The sequence below is a fragment of the Cajanus cajan genome, chromosome 2, assembly GCF_000230855.2.
Source record: "Cajanus cajan strain Asha chromosome 2, NIPB_CcT2T_4, whole genome shotgun sequence".
In the NCBI taxonomy this organism is placed as follows: Eukaryota; Viridiplantae; Streptophyta; class Magnoliopsida; order Fabales; family Fabaceae; genus Cajanus; species Cajanus cajan.
The window spans coordinates 62570438-62588804 of NC_138518.1; the positions used below are offsets into that span (position 1 = coordinate 62570438).

General features: G+C 39.5%; 2 protein-coding genes across 2 annotated transcripts; both read left to right on the forward strand.

The window, feature by feature from the left end:
- Window positions 1–5810: 5810 nt before the first annotated feature.
- LOC109804684 (uncharacterized) lies at window positions 5811–8009 on the forward strand. The gene is made up of 3 exons (XM_083069818.1): window positions 5811–6928; window positions 6998–7178; window positions 7236–8009. The coding sequence occupies exons 1-3, from the start codon at window positions 5811–5813 to the stop codon at window positions 8007–8009; spliced, it is 2073 nt and encodes a 690-aa protein (XP_082925944.1).
- Window positions 8010–12200: 4191 nt separating this feature from the next.
- LOC109805062 (calmodulin-binding protein 60 D) lies at window positions 12201–17855 on the forward strand. Its single transcript, XM_029272699.2, has 8 exons — window positions 12201–12379; window positions 12796–12871; window positions 13464–13522; window positions 13870–14363; window positions 14437–14597; window positions 14742–14945; window positions 15394–15622; window positions 16789–17855. The coding sequence occupies exons 1-8, from the start codon at window positions 12261–12263 to the stop codon at window positions 17340–17342; spliced, it is 1896 nt and encodes a 631-aa protein (XP_029128532.1). The 5' UTR covers window positions 12201–12260; the 3' UTR covers window positions 17343–17855.
- Window positions 17856–18367: the final 512 nt, after the last annotated feature.

The window sequence follows — 18367 nt, forward strand, 5'->3', positions numbered from 1 at the left end:
GATCACATGTTGCAGGTTTTTTTTTGGTAAAGTACTGACAAAAAAAAAAAAAAAAACAAAGCAAAATTACAATCTAACGATCAGACCTCCAGCTATGTCCGCTAACACCTGAGACTTTACCTCAGGTGGAGGGGAAACAAGTTCCTGCACCTCTAGACCTCGCATTTGTCCCCGTCTAGCCAATAGATCAGCACACTTATTCCCTTCTCGGAAGGAATGTTTAAACTGAATCGTCCAAGGCTTATGCACCAGCTCCTCAATTGAGTAAAGGATAGCCGCCAATCTGTGAGTACTTTGGATATCATGTGTAACAAGCTCAACCGCTACAGCTGAGTCCGAAACGCATAACACAGACTGCGTGCGTCGGCTCCAAGCAATCCGTAGCGCAAGTAATTCCACCTGAAGGGCATCGACAGCCTCAACTGCCCTAAAGAACCCCCATAGCCACCTACCATTGGAGTCTCTTGCAAGACCACCAATGCCTGCTTGACCTGATGCTGGATTGAAGCTGGCGTCAACATGTAGACTAGTTTGTAGCGCCTCAGCAAAGATACAAGAGACCCACTTAAGCCCTGCATCATGTGGTGTGTGTTCATCAGCTACCGCAAAAGCACGTACCATGGTAGTATGCAAAGCATGGACCCGATGTAAGGCCTCCCACACAGAAGAGTCACACCCATTAAAAACCCATTCATTACGCATCTTCCAGAGAACCCAACAAGCAATGAGTGGAAGGATATGGCACCTCTGAAAGCACAACTTAAGCCACTTTGGCCAAGATCCCGACCACCAACAAATCGCCTCCTCCAAATGTAATAGACGCCACAATCTGACCGCATGTTCACAGCGAAACAACACATGGGCAATACTTTCCACCTCGTTTCTACACCTCAAACAAAGCCCATCAGGAGTTACATGTCGTTGCACCAACAAGGCACCAGTGGGAAGAGCATCATGGCAAACCTGCCATAAGAAAAATCGAATCGACTCCGACAATGGAAGCCTCCAAATCCATTGCCACCCATCGGAAAGGACCACATCCCTATCACACAGCCACTGATACCCTGTCCGAGCTAGGTATTCACCGTTTGTAGAGGCCTCCCAAACAATGCCATCCGATGTGGAGGGATGCAGCCAAATTTGCATGCTAAGGATTCTTGCCTGGAGTTCTGTTGACAGCCAGGAGTGGAGTTGTTCTAAATGCCACCTCCCATCCTGCCACACATCTCGTACACGTAAAGTTAAATCATGTAAATGAACAAAAGGTACCTCGTTGGCAAGTGGCCCTTCATGAAACCAATTCTCAAACCAGAAGCTGGCCTCACCATCACCCAACTGGAGTCGAAACCCCGGGCGCAGCTCCTCAAAAGCTCTCCGCAAGGAAGTCAGAACATAAGAACCTGGCCTTTGCAATAAACTAGCAATATTTCTGTCTCTATATTTTGCCATGACCACTCTAACCCATAATTTGTCCGTATGATGAAACAAATCCCAAATCAACTTACCCAACAACGAAATATTTTTATTCCGCGCTATACACACACCCAAACCTCCTTCCTTCCTTGGTCTAGTCAGGGTCTCCCACTTCACTAAATGAAGTTTCCGTGCACCTTCCCCACTCCAAATAAACTTCCTGCTGAGTGCATCCAACTGGTCACACGTCCCAGAAGGTAGCCATTGTGTCTACATAGTGTATGCCGGGATAGCACTCAGCACAGAATTGACCAAAGCAACCCGACCTACACGAGACAAAAGGCGCCCCTTCCAAGCAGCCAAGCGCCCTTGCACTTTAGTCATAACCTCACCAAAATGTCGAGTTGTAACCCTACCACGCAACATCTGAAAACCCAGATACTTGCCCAAATCATTTGTGAAAGTGATATTTGTAATTTGTGTCAAAGAGTTTTTCCTGCTTCGTGGAACTCCTTTAGAAGCCATCATCCGAGACTTGGTTAGATTCACCTTCAGTCCAGATGCATTACAGAACCTCTGCAGACTCTCAGTCACCATTCTAATGTGCGATGGTGTCGCTTTTGAAAACAACAGAACATCATCTGCAAAAAACAAGTGGGATAAAGGGGGGCCATCTGAACCCAGTTTAAGAGGAGCCCAAACCCCAGCAGAAACTTGCTCTTGAATTATATGGCCCAATCTCTCCATACATAAGACAAATAAGTAAGGTGATAAGGGATCACCTTGGCGAAGCCCTCGCTTAGGACTAAAACTCTCTAAACATTCACCATTCCATAACAAAGACAACTTGGCTGACGTAACTCCTGAAAGTATCAAATTAACCAGCCTATTAGGTAGCCCAAAGTCTGCTAATACCTCTTGAAGGAAACGCCAATCCACTCTATCATAGGCCTTCTCGAGATCTAGTTTGAAAACGACATCACCCTTCTTCTTCTTAGATTTGGACAGAGTGTGGATGATTTCCTGAAGAATGATCACATTATCCATAGTGTCCCTTCCTGGAATAAAGCTACTCTAGAAAGGACTGACTATCCTCATAAGAAATGGCCGTAACCGATTAACTAACACCTTAGAGACTAACTTGTATACCACGTTGCACAAGCTAATGGGCGAAAATCTTTGAAAGTACGAGGATGATCCCCTTTAGGAATAAGAACCAATAGAGTTTCAGTAGCATGAGCATCAATTCTCCCATTCTCAAAAGCTGAAGCCACAAATCGCCACACATCATCCCCTATCATGTGCCAGTACTGTTTATAGAAAATTGGTTGGAATCCATCAGGTCCTGGGGCCTTAAAGGATTTCATACCTCGTAGGGCATCAAACACCTCCGCCTTAGAGACTGGAGTCTCCAAGCTAGCCTGTTCCTCCATTGATAAAGATATATGGCAAGGTGGTAGCACCTGAGGCATAGCCTCCGAAGCACCTAGTAAACTCTTGAAATACGCCAATGCTTCCTGCTTCAACAGATTCCCATCCGTACACCAAGCTCCTGATGGCAAGTGCAAACCTAGTATTCTATTACGCTTTCGTCTCACAACTGTTTGAGTGTGGAAGAATGCAGTATTTTTATTTCCCAATTTTATCCATTTTTCCCTTGACTTCTGATACCAAAGGGTTTCTTCCTGTTGAAGAACCAGCTCATATTGCTTAAATAATTCTTGGTATAGTAGAGCATGACGTCGTGAATCAACCTTCTCTAGGTATCTTTCAAGCCCTCCCAATCGGGCTCCCAAAATTTTCTTACGGAGACTAATGTTCCCAAACACTTCCTTATTAAAGATTAATGAGGCTTCCTGTACGCACTTCAGTGATTCCAAAATATTCCCCGAAGACTGTTTCCAAGCATTCCAGACCACAGCTTCATATCCTTGATGCGAACACCAAGCTGCTTCAAACCGAAAGGGTCTTTTCTGCGCGACCATATGCCCCCCACTGCTACGAAGAATAAGGGGATGATGATCTGAGTGAGCTCGGGAAAGAACCTCCACCACGGCCTCTGGGAAGGCTCTTGTCCAATGCACGTCGCTAAGGGCTCTATCTAGTTGTTTATGTAATGAGGCGAATCCCTGATGCATCCTATGCCAAGTGTACTTTCTTCCCAACAAAGGTATATTCATAAGCCCACAATTATCCATGTACTGGGCAAACATAGATGCACGCGCGACTGAGAAGGACCCCCTCTCTGTTCTGACGGTTAAAAGCCAATTAAAATATAACTAGTTGCAGGTTTTAATGTGTTATTAGTTAAAAGTTTCTAAACTAGTGATCTAACTGAAATTTTGATGAAATCATATGGATGTAATACGACCAAAATTAAAATATATTTGTCTCTAGAATTTGGTTTGCATCATATTCAAGGGCATAATAAGATCTTTTGAAACCCGCTCATTGCAGTAAATGGCTGCTCATTAACGTAAAAAAAAACTATTTCAACTAAAGAAAATTTGTCTTTAATTTTGCAAGAACGTACTCAAGTAACGATTCGTTACTAATCGGGAAGTCTCTTTTTGACCAGGGATAAATCCAAAAAAAAAAAAAAAAAAAAAGGTAACGAGGCGTTGATAAAAAGAAACTCTAATTTGCATTTTGGAAAAATAAAATGCATAGCATACACTAACAAATATAAACAGTTAGGAGCTAGGCATATTTCTATTAGTATAACTTTTGTTTAATGAAAATTAAATTATCACTATAATGAAACGTTAATAGTCTTACAAAGAATGGTGTAGTGCATACATTTTGCTATACATAGGGAGTTTAAGAATGGTCTTTGGATAAATTCTCTTTTTTATTTTATTTCTGTAAATGGAATAATTTCATTTTTTTCCCTTTTTGTCCTGTCCTTATAATACGTGAATAATTTATGTTTAGTTCTTACTAATTTTTTCAAAGGACTATCTGAAAATGAATAAAATATTATAGGAGTAAAATGTAAAAAAAAAATATTATAAGGACTAAAATAAAATCACAAGAACTAAAAAAATAATATATATATATATATATATATATATATATATATTAAAAAAAATTTCTCTTTTAATTAATTGGACTACCCGGTTCAAACATAGCTGGCCAACCAGATTAAATGGGTCAGCCTTATTTTGCCAGTTCTAAATATCCTTAATGTAAATGAAAAGGAAAAAAAAAAACAGTAAACTATCAACTTAGTCAAATATTACTCTTTTTCCTAAATAGTTTTTAAAGTTCCGAATATAAATAATTTTTCAAAGTATTGAAAATTCATCATTTTAGTCTCTATTATAATATATTTTTGCTAATATTAAAGGACTAATTTGAATTTTTTTTAATACTTTAGACTCCATATATCATATCTTTAATAACCACTTATATAGTCTAATTACTTTGAGAACTAATTAAGAAAGATGATAATATTTGAAGGAGCGAATTGATGATTTATTTATTATATAAGAAAAATATGGAAATATATAAATATTTTAACCAGCTCATATCTTATTTATCGTTGTGCCTGCCGTACTCAACAAAATGTCTTAAATTGTATAAAAGCCAATTGATAATTGAATGTGCTCCGACACTTTATGCGTGTTTGTATTAACATCGCCCATCTTCAAGTCAAGGCCCTCTCTATTTTCTTAAATATTTAAGAATCATTGCATCCATGGCCAAATCTTGCATTTCTCAGGCTGTTGCACATGTACCTAATTATTGTGAAATGTCTTGTAGCTTTATTACATAAGGACTGTTCTCAGTTAGTGTTAGAACGTCTTACAAATAGTAGTACCTTTTAACCAATGAATTGTGCTATTACACATGAAGGCCCAATTTACCACTATTTCAGAATAAATCAACATTGTTACATTGTGATTGTGAATCTCTCGACTCATACAGAATGAATATTTAAATAAACGATTTCATGATCCCACATCACATGTTACTTTAGTGAAATTTACCTCATGAGGATTTTTTTCTTCATTGTTGTTGGTATGTATATGATATATTTTGAAATAGATTAATCTTTTTTTAGTAATTATAATTTTATCGAATTTACTTTTTTAATTCATATAGTTAAAAATAAACAGTTTTAGTTCCTAAATTTATATTTTAAAATTATTTTTGATCTTTATTGTTAATTTCTTTGTAATATTGTTCTCATACGAGTGACATGAATTTATTATATCTACATGATAGGAATGAATTTAATTTTTTGAGTGACCACATATTATTTAATAATAGATTTAATAATAATAATAAGTCTACGTAAGTTATACATTACCGTCCAAAACAATCAGGTAGTAGCTTCAGCAACGAAGGCTGACAGTACTCTCGTCTAGATCAGGTTCCCAGGGCTTGGAGTTATGTTTTATGATGAGAGTGTTCTCCTAACAATTGCATCAGCCATAGGGAAACCAGTAAAGGTGGATCTGAATACTCTAAACATGACACGGGGCAGGTTTCCACGGGTCTGTGTCGAGATCAATCTAAATGAACCAGTCGTAGGAAGATTTTTCCTCAATGGTGTTTGGTATAACGTGGAGTATGAGGGCTTACATCTGTTGTGTTCGTCGTGCGGCTGTTATGGGCACGTTCTACGAAACTGTCCACATATAGCTCGGCCTGTGCCAACGACAAACGGCGTGGGAGAGAAGGAGGTTGTGGAACAGCCGTCAAGGGAAGCAATGTGCAATGCAGATTACGTTGCTCAATCAGGAGAGCAATCCACTCTGCACGCAAGGGGGACAATCACGCCAGATCCGCATGGGGAATGGCTGATCGTGAAACGGAAAAATCGGAAACACAATCTCGGGAAACCGTTGAGCAAGGGGCGATCTTCCTCTCATTATGGGACTGCGGAAAATAAGGAGAAGATTCAGGCCCTTCCGAGTTACCCTACGCGAGGAATCCACATTGAGGCCGAATCACGTGAGGTTTTTAAAAACCCACGTGCAGTGACAGGGACTCCAAGTGAACGTGAACAGGACCATGCAAGAGTGAATCAACGTGCAGTGAAAGTGAATCCAAGTGAGTGTGAACAGGACCATGCGCGAGTGAACCAACGTGCAGTGAAAGGGAACACGCGTGAAAGTGAACGTGAACGGGAACGTGAACGTGTTGATATAGGCCACGTGACGCCTGTGAATCAAAACGAAATGAGCTCCAGTAAAGATACTAAAAAACGTAGCAGAGTGGAGGACATTGGTGCCCGCCCACGGCCCACTCTAGATGGCGGTCTCATGTTATCTGATGGCATACTTCATAAGGGCCGCAGTTCGCAAGAGAGTCCTCCTCTTGGCAGCTCACGAGACGTGCACGAAGGACTCACTGGGAACCTGCATATGGGCTTGGCCTCCAGTGCACTACAAACCGGTTGCAAGACCCTTGTACTTCATGAGTCAGAGGACAGTGGACAAGACATATTGGGGACGGAGGATGTTATGAAATATGACCAGCTGTTGGAAGAGGAGGCCATGATGATGTAAGTATCCGTTGAGTTTTGATTTATTTTAATGTCTACAAATTTCAATATCTTGAGTTGGAATATTAGAGGGGCTGTTAATGCCAAAGGTAAAAAGAGGGTCTCGGAGTTAGTAAGGCTCCACCACCCGTCTATTTTTATTGTCTTGAAAACACATTGCCAGTTTTCTTCGGTGGCATCCTTTTGGAAAAAGTTGGACTATAAGTTGTGTTATAGCATTGAGGCTACGAGGCATTCTGGGGGTATTTGGGTTTTGATGGCATTGTCTTGCTCTACTACTACCTCAGACTTTGCCTCTCACCCTTAGGCCATCTCGTTTACGGTTGTTGAAGGGAGCAAGAGCTGGGTATGTACTGTCGTTTATGCTAATCCTCGGGTGGAACTCAGACAGCAGGTTTGGGCTCATCTTCGGGAGTTGGGGGGACAGATTACGCTTCCATGGCTAGTGCTTGGGGACTTCAATGAAATTATGTTGTCAACGGAGTATCGTGGGGGTCGTTTCTCGATGGCACGGGCATCACAGTTTCTAGAGGTTTTGAATGATTGCAATCTTCTCGATATGGAGGCTAAGGGCCTTCGCTTTACGTGGTATCGAAATCAACGAGGGGTTGTGCTGGCAAAGCGGTTAGACCGTGTGGTGTGCAATGTCGCGTGGCAAGCAATGTTTCCGGAAGCATATGTTGAGAATCTGTGCCGGGTCTATTCTGATCATTGCCCACTTTTACTACGGCGTGACGGCTCAAGAGACAAGTCTCCGGATCGACCCTTTCGGTTCCAAGCTGCATGGGCCACCCATAAAGATTTTGAGCGAATTGTTAGGGAGGCGTGGTGTCGTAGCACGCCGACCCTTGTTAATGGGCTACAAGTAGTTCGAGTGGATGCCATCAAGTTTAACAAAGAGGTGTTTGGGAATATCCTTACGAGGAAGAAGGCTCTCCAACGTCGTCTTAAAGGGGTACAACTACAACTAGAGAGAGGGGATTCAGAGAGCCTGTCGCGCTTGGAGAAAGCTATACAAATGGAGTTGGACGAAACTTGTCTTCAGGAGGAGTATCTATGGTTTCAGAAATCTAGAGAGTAGTGGGTGAAGTTTGGGGACCGTAACACGTCCTTCTTCCATGCTCAAACACTCGCGAGAAGACGGAGGAACAAAATACAGGGGTTGTTTTTACCAGATGGAACTTGGCATACAGACCCTGTGGTCATGAAAACTGAGGCAGTCAGGTTCTATAAGGAGCTTTTCTCGGTTGACAATGATCAAGGGTCTCTAGACATGCATGCTGGGATTTCACCTACCTTGGGAGTTGAGGCCCGATCTGCCTTAACTGCCTCAGTCACGAAGGAGGAGGTTCGTCGGGCGGTGATGAGCATGAAGTCGTTCAAGGCACCAGGGATGGATGGGTTTCAACCGTTCTTTTTCAAGCAGTATTGGCCTATTGTGGGTGATGAACTATGGCGTACAGTGAGGGATGCCTTTCAGTTGGGGTACTCGGACTTATCACTATTGGAGACACAAATGGTGTTAATTCCGAAGGTGAACCACCCGGTTAGCCTCAAAGAATTTCGTCCTATTAGCTTATGCAACGTCGCCTGGAAGGTTATTTCTAAAGTGATTGTAGCTCGTCTTAGACCTTTCTTGCAGGGTGTCATTGGTCCTTTCCAGGGTAGCTTTATCCCTGGGAGGGGGACTCGTGACCACAATATTATTGCTCAGGAAGCCTTTCATTTCGTTCGGAAAGACGGCTCAGGAGTGGGTTCCTTGGCCTTAAAAATTGACCTTGAAAAGGCATACGACAGGGTCAGGTGGGAGTTCTTGGAGTCTACGCTGGTGCAGTTTGGGTTTCCTACAATCATAATTCAACTTATCATGTGGGGGTTGAAGAATTCGTCAATCTCACTCCTTTGGAATGGAAGCACACTACCTTCATTTGTCCCGTCTCGAGGCCTTCGGCAGGGAGACCCATTATCTCCATATCTATTCATTTTTTGCATGGAGCGCCTAGCCCTTAGGATTTCTGAGTTGCTCCAGGAGGGTCTTTAGAAATCGATTCAGCTATCTCCTGGGGGGCTACCGCTTTCACACCTTTTCTTTGCTGATGGTATCTTACTGTTTTGTCAAGCTTCAGAGGACCAGGCTCGTTTGGTGGCATCAATCTTGGAGGAGTTTTCGCGTTTATCAGGCTTAAGAGTCAATTTGACTAAGTCTAAGTTTGTGAGCTCTAGAAGAGTTTCACAGAGGAGGATAGATACGTTGGAAGGACTGCTAGGGATTGGCTATACGGCTCGGATCGGGAAGTATTTGGGTGTTCCCATGACTCATGGTCAGCCAAGGTGCGCAGATTTCTATGATGTGATGGATAAGATTCAGGGTAGACTTGCGGCTTGGAAGGCCAAGCTTCTTAATAAGGCAGGTAAGTTGTATCTGGTGAAGTCTACCATCTCCTCTATTCCCGTATATAGCATGCAATCATTGTGGCTTCCCCAAGCAGTGTGTAATAGAATTGATCAGACTTGCCGTCGTATGCTCTGGGCTAAGTCTGACAACACACGGTTTTGGTCTCCAGTGAGTTGGGATGTTGTTACTCAATCAAAAAAGTTAGGTGGCCTTGGGGTTAGGGAGGCGTGCAGGGTGAATGTATCGGGAAGCTAGTTTGGGATCTGCTTTCGGCTCCAGAGAAGCCTTGGGTTCAACTCCTCAGCAACCTTTATTTACATGGAGACTCTATCCTGTGTACTCAAAACAAGCGGGGTGCTTCTCCAATCTGGTCGAGTATTATTAAGGCCCTACCTTCACTCCGTGAGGGATTCAAGCCTCATCTAGGATCGGGCGCCTCATCACTTTGGTACACAGACAGGTAATGGGCTTTGGTGCAGGAAAGTCCCTTTTGTTCATATTGCGGACACCAACAAAAAGGTTGCCGACTGCTGGGTTAGTGGAGAATGGAGCTTCAATGCCTTGTATACGATTCTTCCGACCGAACTGATAAACTTGGTCCAACAGTTGAGTGTTGTCAATTCCCCTTTGGGGTTGGATCACTTTGCTTGGAGGGGTGATATCTCGGGTTGCTATACAACAGCATTTGGGTATCGTTTTCTAACCCCGGGTTTGGCAACGGAGGGGGATGCAGTTTGGAAGAAGCTTTGGAGGATCATGGTTCCTGAGAAGGTTAAGTTCTTTCTGTGGCAATGCCTTCATTCAGCCCTCCCAACGAATCAGGTTCGGGCTGATAGGAGGTTGGCAGAGTCAGGTGCATGCTCGCGTTGCTCTTGTCCTCATGAGACCATTTTACATGCTCTTCGGGATTGCCCATATTCGCGAGAGGTGCTGATGTCTGGCGGGTGCAGTGTGGGGTGGTCTTTCTCTGTAATGGATTGTTTTCAGTGGCTGAAGGGGATTATCTTGCACAAGGATGCGATTACGCTATCCATCACCTTGTGGTGGGTTTGGCGTTTTAGGAATAACATGGTATTTAACGACGAGCTCTGGCAAATTTCAGCGGTCCGTCGGAAGGTGATACTATCTACGGTGGAGATTAGTGCGTATAACGCTAAGAGGCGCTCGTGGGTGGAGCAAGCCCTTTGGAGGCCTCCAGAGCACCTGTGGGTCAGGCTAAACACGGACGAGAGTTGGTTGAGTGAGACTTCTGCTATGGGGATGGGTGGGTAATTCGTGATTGGGCAGGTATGTGGCGGGGGGGCTTTTCGCGTGGAGGCTTACATGGTGATGCGTTACGTACTGAGTTGTTAGCCTTGGATGAGGGCCTATTGTTTTGTTGGGAAGGTGGGTTTCAGAAGGTGACTTGTGAATGTGATTGCCTGGGAGCTGTTACGTTGTTTCAAGATCGGCCAACGGATAGGGATTACCTGCACAAGCACTATGATGTTATTTGTCGTGTTCAGCAAATGCTAGCTCGGGATTGGGTAGTTTACGTAAGTCATATTCCTCGAGAAATAAATTCAGTAGCTCATACGCTTGCTAATTGGGGTGTACGGAACCTAGGTTCCAATGTATTTTGGAGGAGTCCTCGAGATTTTATTTTGCTTCCGTTAGGGGAAGACTCTATATCTTGAGTTTGTCTGCTTTGTTTAGTTTTCATATTTTACAAAAAAAAAACATTATCGTCCAAAAAACAAAAAAAAATATTTAAACCTTTCATATATTATTATTAACTACAATTAAGAGTAAATTAATAAACCAATATAAGAAACTACATCCTACAATATAAATTGATGCTAAATAATAGTTAACATTAAATATGTGTTTTTCAATTGATTTTTAAGTAATATTTATTTAAGAAAGTTGTTTTACAAATACAAAAATGTTTTTTTTAAATAAACTAATTCAAAGACATACTTTTTTAATTCTCCATCTCTTCTGAAACAATTACATAATAATTAAAAAGGGAAAAATAAAATCCTAAAGTATTAAAAAACTGACGATCTCAGGATTATATATTCTTGATATTTTCATAATTTAATAATAAAAATTCTTTTTAAAAATGGTAATGTTCTTTCTATTCACAATAAAGGGTGGGATGTAAATATAATCACTAGATATAGTGGTAAAGATTGAATTCAAATTTTAATGTGTTGTTATCGCAATTTCACTAATAAAAAATGAATAAAGGTGTATTTTGGAAAGGTTGTTATAAATAAACAGATACATTTTGTTGATCTCATTTTGACTACATTTTTTTCTCATTTATTTATTTTCTTATTTATTTATTTTCTTATATTTATTATTAATTTCATTTTCCATATTTTATTCTATTAATCTCTTTCATTCTCCACCCCGATTTACTAGGTTGAGGAATTTTCATTTTAGGACCCTGGAAATGGAAAAAAAAAAAGAAAAAAGGGTGTATTATTGAAGTATAGTTGTTTTTGGTTTTGTATTTATCGTATGTAACAAAAGAAAAAAGTACATTGTCCTGGTAAAAGCGTAAAACTGAAAAAAGGTAGGACAAGTTAAAGCATAGTAATTAGAGAATGATCTGAAATGTGAGGGCCACGTGGCAAAAAAGGAAAAGATGGAGAAAGATTCTGTGGGCTGTGAAAAGGCAACAGAGTCCGAGAGAGAAGAAATAGACGACGAAAAAGAGGCGACAAAATAAGCGTCGGTGTGGAAACAAAATAGCGTTTGAGGCCCAAAAAGAAAATTCTGAGACGTTTCCCAGAAGTTTCTCACCCTCCGTACTTTTTCAACTTTTCCTGCTCCCACCCAAAAACAGCACTAACTCACGTTTTCTCTATTTATTTTGGTTTCCCAGTCAAACTCAACTGTTGAACTTTACGTGACTCAGAAAACCTACTTACTTGGGAACAAATAACAATGCGCGGCAGCTATGTGGAGAGGTCAAGCGCCGTCGCCAGAGAGAAGCGCGCTTTGGATTCCGCTTCCGCTTCCGCCGAAGAACCTCAACCTGATCGGAAACGGCCTGCTTTGGCTAGGTAATGCTACCTTTTGCTTGCAATGTTCGCGTCTAAATTGTTACTGACTTTCAGTTGTCACCTTCTCTGCTTTTAATTCATACCTTCAATTCTTTATGTGAGGAAGAAAACGCGGAAATGTGTTGTTTCCGTTCGAGTTAGCCAGGTGTGATACAACGGGAGTTCAGCTGAGTTTACGTTTCAACAAATTCTTTGAATAAAGCAAAAGAGCTTTACAAAGCTTAGCTCTTTATTTTTAGTAAACAAACTTTCGGAAACTCTTTTAACTGTGGAGCCATGCTTATGCTTGCTTCGCTACTTCTTAATGTTAGCTTAAGCATTATGTTTTTTTCAACTTTGAAAGCTTATTTTGGTGCCTTGAACTTGGTTATGAATTCATTTATTGCTTTTATTCATTTATTTATGTTTATCTGCAGCGTAATTGTTGAGGCCCTGAAAGTGGACAGTCTGCAAAAACTCTGCTCATCGCTGGAGCCTATTCTACGCAGAGTTGTAAGAAAATTCAGTTCATTGTGGTATTAATTCTTAATATGTTCATCTGATCATTTTGTGAATTTTTTAGTTGATTTATTGGAATTAGATCCTCAAGTTATCACTTGCATAGTCTACTGCTCACCTAATCAGCCACATAAACTGCAACCCCTGTAGTTAAATTTTATTTTACTTTAAGCGGATACGCCCTGACTTGATCAGAAGCTTGATAGAATTGGGTAGGAAATTGGTGATATCATATTCAAAACCTTAAAAATTAATTATATAATTTTTTCCTTTTGATTTGCTCTAAACGGCCTTTCACATCCTAGAAACAGCTTCTCTGCATGTGGACAAGGCTGCTTACATATATCCATCCCAAACCCCATTAGGTGGGACTCCGTGGGAGCCTCATGCACTAGGTCTCCCTTTTTGTTCTTCTAAAATAGGCTTTTTGGAACAAGTTGTCCCGTATTGTGTGTATGTCTGAGTGTTATCGAATATAATTTAATGGAGCAGCTATATAAATGAAGTCAATGTACGCTACTTTGCATGAATAATGTTTGATCAAATATGTGTCTTATTTCTTAATTTTATGCTTGTTTCTGAACAGGTTAGTGAAGAAGTTGAGCGTGCATTGGCAAAACTAGGCCCTTCCAAGCTTACTGGCAGGTAATGTTTTTGTTCCCTCTTCTTGTTTAAGAAATGTGTATATCAGATGAATGAACACAACACATGATTCTTCTGCTCTTTTGCTGCTTAAGTGCTAATGCTTTCATGGCAAGATTATATCCTGCAACAACTTGCTTTACTAGAGGTTGGAATGATGGAATTAGATAGATTGTCTTAAGCTAATGGAGATCCTGTTATATTTTAAAGTAAAAAATTTAGTGACCCATATTTTTTTTTTTTTTTTGTGATTAGTGTGTTAATTTCAGGTTCAGCTTATCTTATCGCCATGAGTTTATAATATCTATATTCTATAATTAGTCTCTCTAATACTCAATGTAAAAATTCAGGTCTTCACCAAAGCGAATAGAAGGCCCTGATGGCAAAAATTTACAATTGCATTTCAAGACCAGGCTGTCCCTTCCCCTCTTTACTGGTGGTAAAGTGGAGGGCGAGCAGGGGGCAGCCATACATATTGTTTTGATTGATGCAAACACAGGCCATATTGTCACATCAGGGCCTGAGTCGTGTGCCAAACTAGATATTATTGTACTAGAGGGAGATTTCAATAACGAGGATGATGATAATTGGAACGAAGAAGAGTTTGATAGTCATGTTGTGAAAGAGCGGGAAGGAAAAAGGCCTCTTCTAACTGGTGATCTGCAAGTCACACTGAAGGATGGTGTAGGAACACTGGGTGAGCTTACATTTACAGACAACTCTAGCTGGATAAGGAGTAGGAAGTTTAGATTGGGGCTGAAAGTTGCCCCAGGTTGTTGCGAGGGAATGCGTATTCGTGAAGCCAAATCAGAACCTTTCACTGTCAAGGATCATCGTGGAGAATGTAAGTTTATAACTTCCTTATACTTGTTGTATCTTTCTAGTGTTGTTGTATTGAAACTTCAACTGAATTCTAGTATACAAGAAACACTATCCCCCTGCCTTGAATGACGAGGTCTGGAGATTGGAGAAGATTGGCAAGGATGGGTCATTTCACAAAAGGCTAAACAAAGCTGGAATATATACTGTTGAGGACTTCCTAAGACTTGTGGTCAGAGACCCTCAGAGATTGCGGAATGTAAGAATCCATATTTTTGTTCTTTTTGGATTTTAATGTCAATGTATCAAATGTTCAATCCCTTGGTTTTGTATTTGAATTGATGATTTTAAATTATTTCACCTGTCAAAGGTTTTTATAGGTTAACTATACTTCTTGTTGTAGATTCTTGGGAGCGGCATGTCAAATAAGATGTGGGATATTCTTGTTGAGCATGCAAAGACTTGTGTTCTCAGTGGAAAACTTTATGTATACCATCCGGACGATGCAAGAAATGTGGGCGTTGTTTTCAATAACATTTATGAATTGAGTGGCTTAATTGCCAATGACCAATATTACTCAGCTGAGTCTCTCTCTGAGAACCAAAAGGTTAGTAAACCTCTGCAGAAAAACTTCCTTTTATGTTTGAATTTGCTCCATAATGTTGAGTTTCTTCCGTAGTATGATTAACCTGATTTCATATGCCATATGATAAAATTTCTGCTTTTCCGTGCAACTAAAGTTCATAAATTGATTTTAGCTAATGGGAAAAACTCTTTTTCTTTCTTTTTCTTTCTTTTTCTTTTCTATTTGTGTTTATGGAGAAGTTTATTCAAATAGAACCTTTGTGTAAATAGGTTGCCTTGGCAGTTGGCTTAATACAACTTGTATATATGCCACTTACTATGTCTTACAAGTGTTACGAAGACAAGGCGGGAATTTTTTCTCTTTCATGAAAGAAAAAATGGAGATGGAAAAAGATGTTATAAGTTCTTCAAAACCAAAACCATAGGTAAAGAAAAAAGATGAATTTTCTGAAACTGTGTTTATGTTGTAGGTCTATGTAGACACGCTGGTGAAGAAAGCATATGAGAATTGGATGCATGTTATTGAATACGATGGGAAGTCTCTCCTCAATCAGGATAAGACTTTGGATACCGCTCACCCTGAGGCTCCAATGGCTTCCCATGAGTATACAAACTCACTTCAGCAGATTCCCATCCCAACTTTGCCACTTCCAGTACATGCTGGCCAGCCTTCAATGGATGCAGGAGTAACAGTTGGAGGTACATACTTCCTAGTGAAGTATTATTGTATTAGCAACACAAGCAAAAGGCGTTTTGCAGTTATCCTGGGTTTACGCTATTTTCTGAACCCCCTTCTTTTTATCTTATCCTGCAATTTTTCTTTTCTTTATTTTTTTTCACTTTTCATACACCCAGGACCCAATTATTTTTCTCTTCAAAACCCCACTTCTCCAAAAATGGACAGGTTTTATGTTGTTTTGTGAATATGCGCAGAACGGATTAAATTAGTTTTGAAGAGAAAATTCATTAAATCCAATCCCATTATTTTTTTATCATTCAATCAATTTAATTCTAAATTCAAATCTGGTCCAATTCCAAAAAAAACGATTTAGATTTGATTACTGTGTTGGTTTTGATATTAGTTTTTTTTTTAATAAAGAGACAATAAATAAACATTAAATTATAAAATAAATATCATATAAATTAGTTAGAAGTATTAAGGACATGTTTGAACTTTGAATAAATATAAATTTCTCTATAACCACTTTTAAGAGAAGAAATAGAGAAATAAAATAAATTTCTCCATAAATTAAAATTAGTTTATATATATATATATATATATATATATATATATATATAATGTGCATAAGCTAATTTAAACTTTTGGAGAATTTTTTTTTCTTCTATAAGTATTTATGGTGAAATTTATTTAAACAATTCCTAAATATAACCTTATTGATTCTACCAAAGCTCATGTTTGAACGTTGAACTCGTTCATGAATAACTGTGGTAAAACAAACTATGTTATCTGTAAATGAAACTGAAATCCGTTTTTTCATATTACTCGTTCATTTTTTCGGTTTGATTTTTTTTCAATTTTGTTAGATTGAATTGGTTAGTGAATACCTGAACTTTCCCTCTGCGTTTCCTCTTTAAACCAATCTGTGTAGATTGTCTTGATTTAGCGTGGACATGATTTAGAATTTTAGATATAGTAAATCTTTAATGCTTCACATGGTGAAAACTTGTACCCATGTGGTGATTGTTAGTAGAAGAGAATGACAGCATGACGGGAACAATGCAGTGAGCTGCTCTTGTTCCACAACAATCTGTGTAGACTGTCTTTCTCATAATCGATGTTAAAAAATGGTGAGCCCATGACAATTTTCTTTTTATTGCTGATTATTACACATTAATGTTGGCAGGTTATCATGATGGGACAACTTCCAGATTCTCCTTGCAACCACAGAATCCTAATCTTAATTCTTCCATTCAGTTTGATGATAATGCGTTTCCACTACAACACCAATTGATGAGTGTTTCACACCATGCCCAATTTTCAAGAAATGAAAATGGGTTGACTCTTGGTCCTCCACAACCATCCACGCATGGCTTCGAGACTGCCAGCAATTCAAATCCTACTTATGGAGGAGTTGAAGAGTACTTCCCAGAAGAGGAAATTCGTTTTAGAAGTCATGAGATGCTAGAAAATGAAGATATGCAGAATCTACTCCGTATTTTTAACATGGGAGGTCAACCACATGCTTCCTTTAATGCCCACGAAGATGGGTACCCCAGTTCATCTACATACATTTCTACAAACCCCATGGGCTACAATTTTGATGATGAACCAAACCGTTCCTCAGGCAAAGCTGTTGTGGGCTGGTTAAAGCTGAAGGCAGCTTTAAGATGGGGTATTTTTATTCGGAAGCAGGCTGCTGAAAGACGGGCACAACTGGTTGAATTGGATGACCCCTAGAGATCTTGGGGCCATTACTGATCTGCACTGATCTGAACAATATTTTTTCTGGTTATAGCACCCATGGTTTCATTTCTGACTTTAAAATTTGTTATCATGCTGAAATTTGGCATGGGCAAGGGATATGAAATCTGAGTTGAATTATTTGGTGCAGCCGTGCAGGCTTAAATATTCTGCTGTGCCTTGATCCATAAACAGTTGTACATAGACCTCTGCCTGTAGAAGAATATCACTTTGCAACATCTCTGCTATAACTGCTTTGCTTGTGATGTTTTCACTAAGCATTCCCGAATCCAAGTTGTAAAGGCTCGAAGATTTGCCTGTTTTTAAACTGAAGAGTCTATTGCTTCTTAAACTTGGCAAGCTCTAAGTGGAATCTCAAGAATCTAGGATCTTTACTACATTCACCGGGAAGTATTCAATTATGTATAGTAATCTAACTTAATTGTTATATTTTGTAGTTGCTCTGTGACATTATAGTTATAATCAATTTGAATTGCTGTGCTTTGAATACTTCTGCTTGTTGTCCGTGTACTTTATGATTGTTTCCGCAGCTGGATAACTCTACATAATGACTTGGCCCGAGACTATCAAATATCAATTGAAAAATATGCTAGATTTGACTACCTGAATGTATTTGTGAATAAATTGTAATAATTTTATATGGGCATTGTTCAAAGAGAGAAATCGAGGCATAAGATGCTGAGATTGTCTAAACTACACAATGGAGAGCGATTTATATAGGCTGACTGTAATAATTACAATTAAATATAGGACGTTTTGTTCCAATTAACATGATATGATATGGCTATAAAATAAACCTATACATTAATTACAAAGATAACTATCAAATTTTCAACACTTCTCCTTAATTTGGAGTATATGATTTATATGCACCAAACTTGTTATATATATATATATATATATGAGGATTTATTTTTTTTACTCTAGGAGTAAGTCTACATAGACTTGTTCTGTTCAGTAACTCATGTTCTATATCAAATTTCAACAATCCAACCGTCCAA

Bases quoted from the DNA above. Each gene is read 5' to 3' on its own strand.
- LOC109804684 (XM_083069818.1), top strand. From the start codon at position 5,811: ATGTTTTATGATGAGAGTGTTCTCCTAACAATTGCATCAGCCATAGGG. The intron at 6,929-6,997 runs GTAAGTATCCGT...TTGGAATATTAG, and splicing joins GAAGAGGAGGCCATGATGAT to AGGGGCTGTTAATGCCAAAG. The intron at 7,179-7,235 runs GTTTTGATGGCA...TCTCACCCTTAG, and splicing joins GGCATTCTGGGGGTATTTGG to GCCATCTCGTTTACGGTTGT.
- LOC109805062 (XM_029272699.2), top strand. From the start codon at position 12,261: ATGCGCGGCAGCTATGTGGAGAGGTCAAGCGCCGTCGCCAGAGAGAAG. The intron at 12,872-13,463 runs GTAAGAAAATTC...GTTTCTGAACAG, and splicing joins AGCCTATTCTACGCAGAGTT to GTTAGTGAAGAAGTTGAGCG. The intron at 15,623-16,788 runs GTACATACTTCC...TAATGTTGGCAG, and splicing joins TGCAGGAGTAACAGTTGGAG to GTTATCATGATGGGACAACT.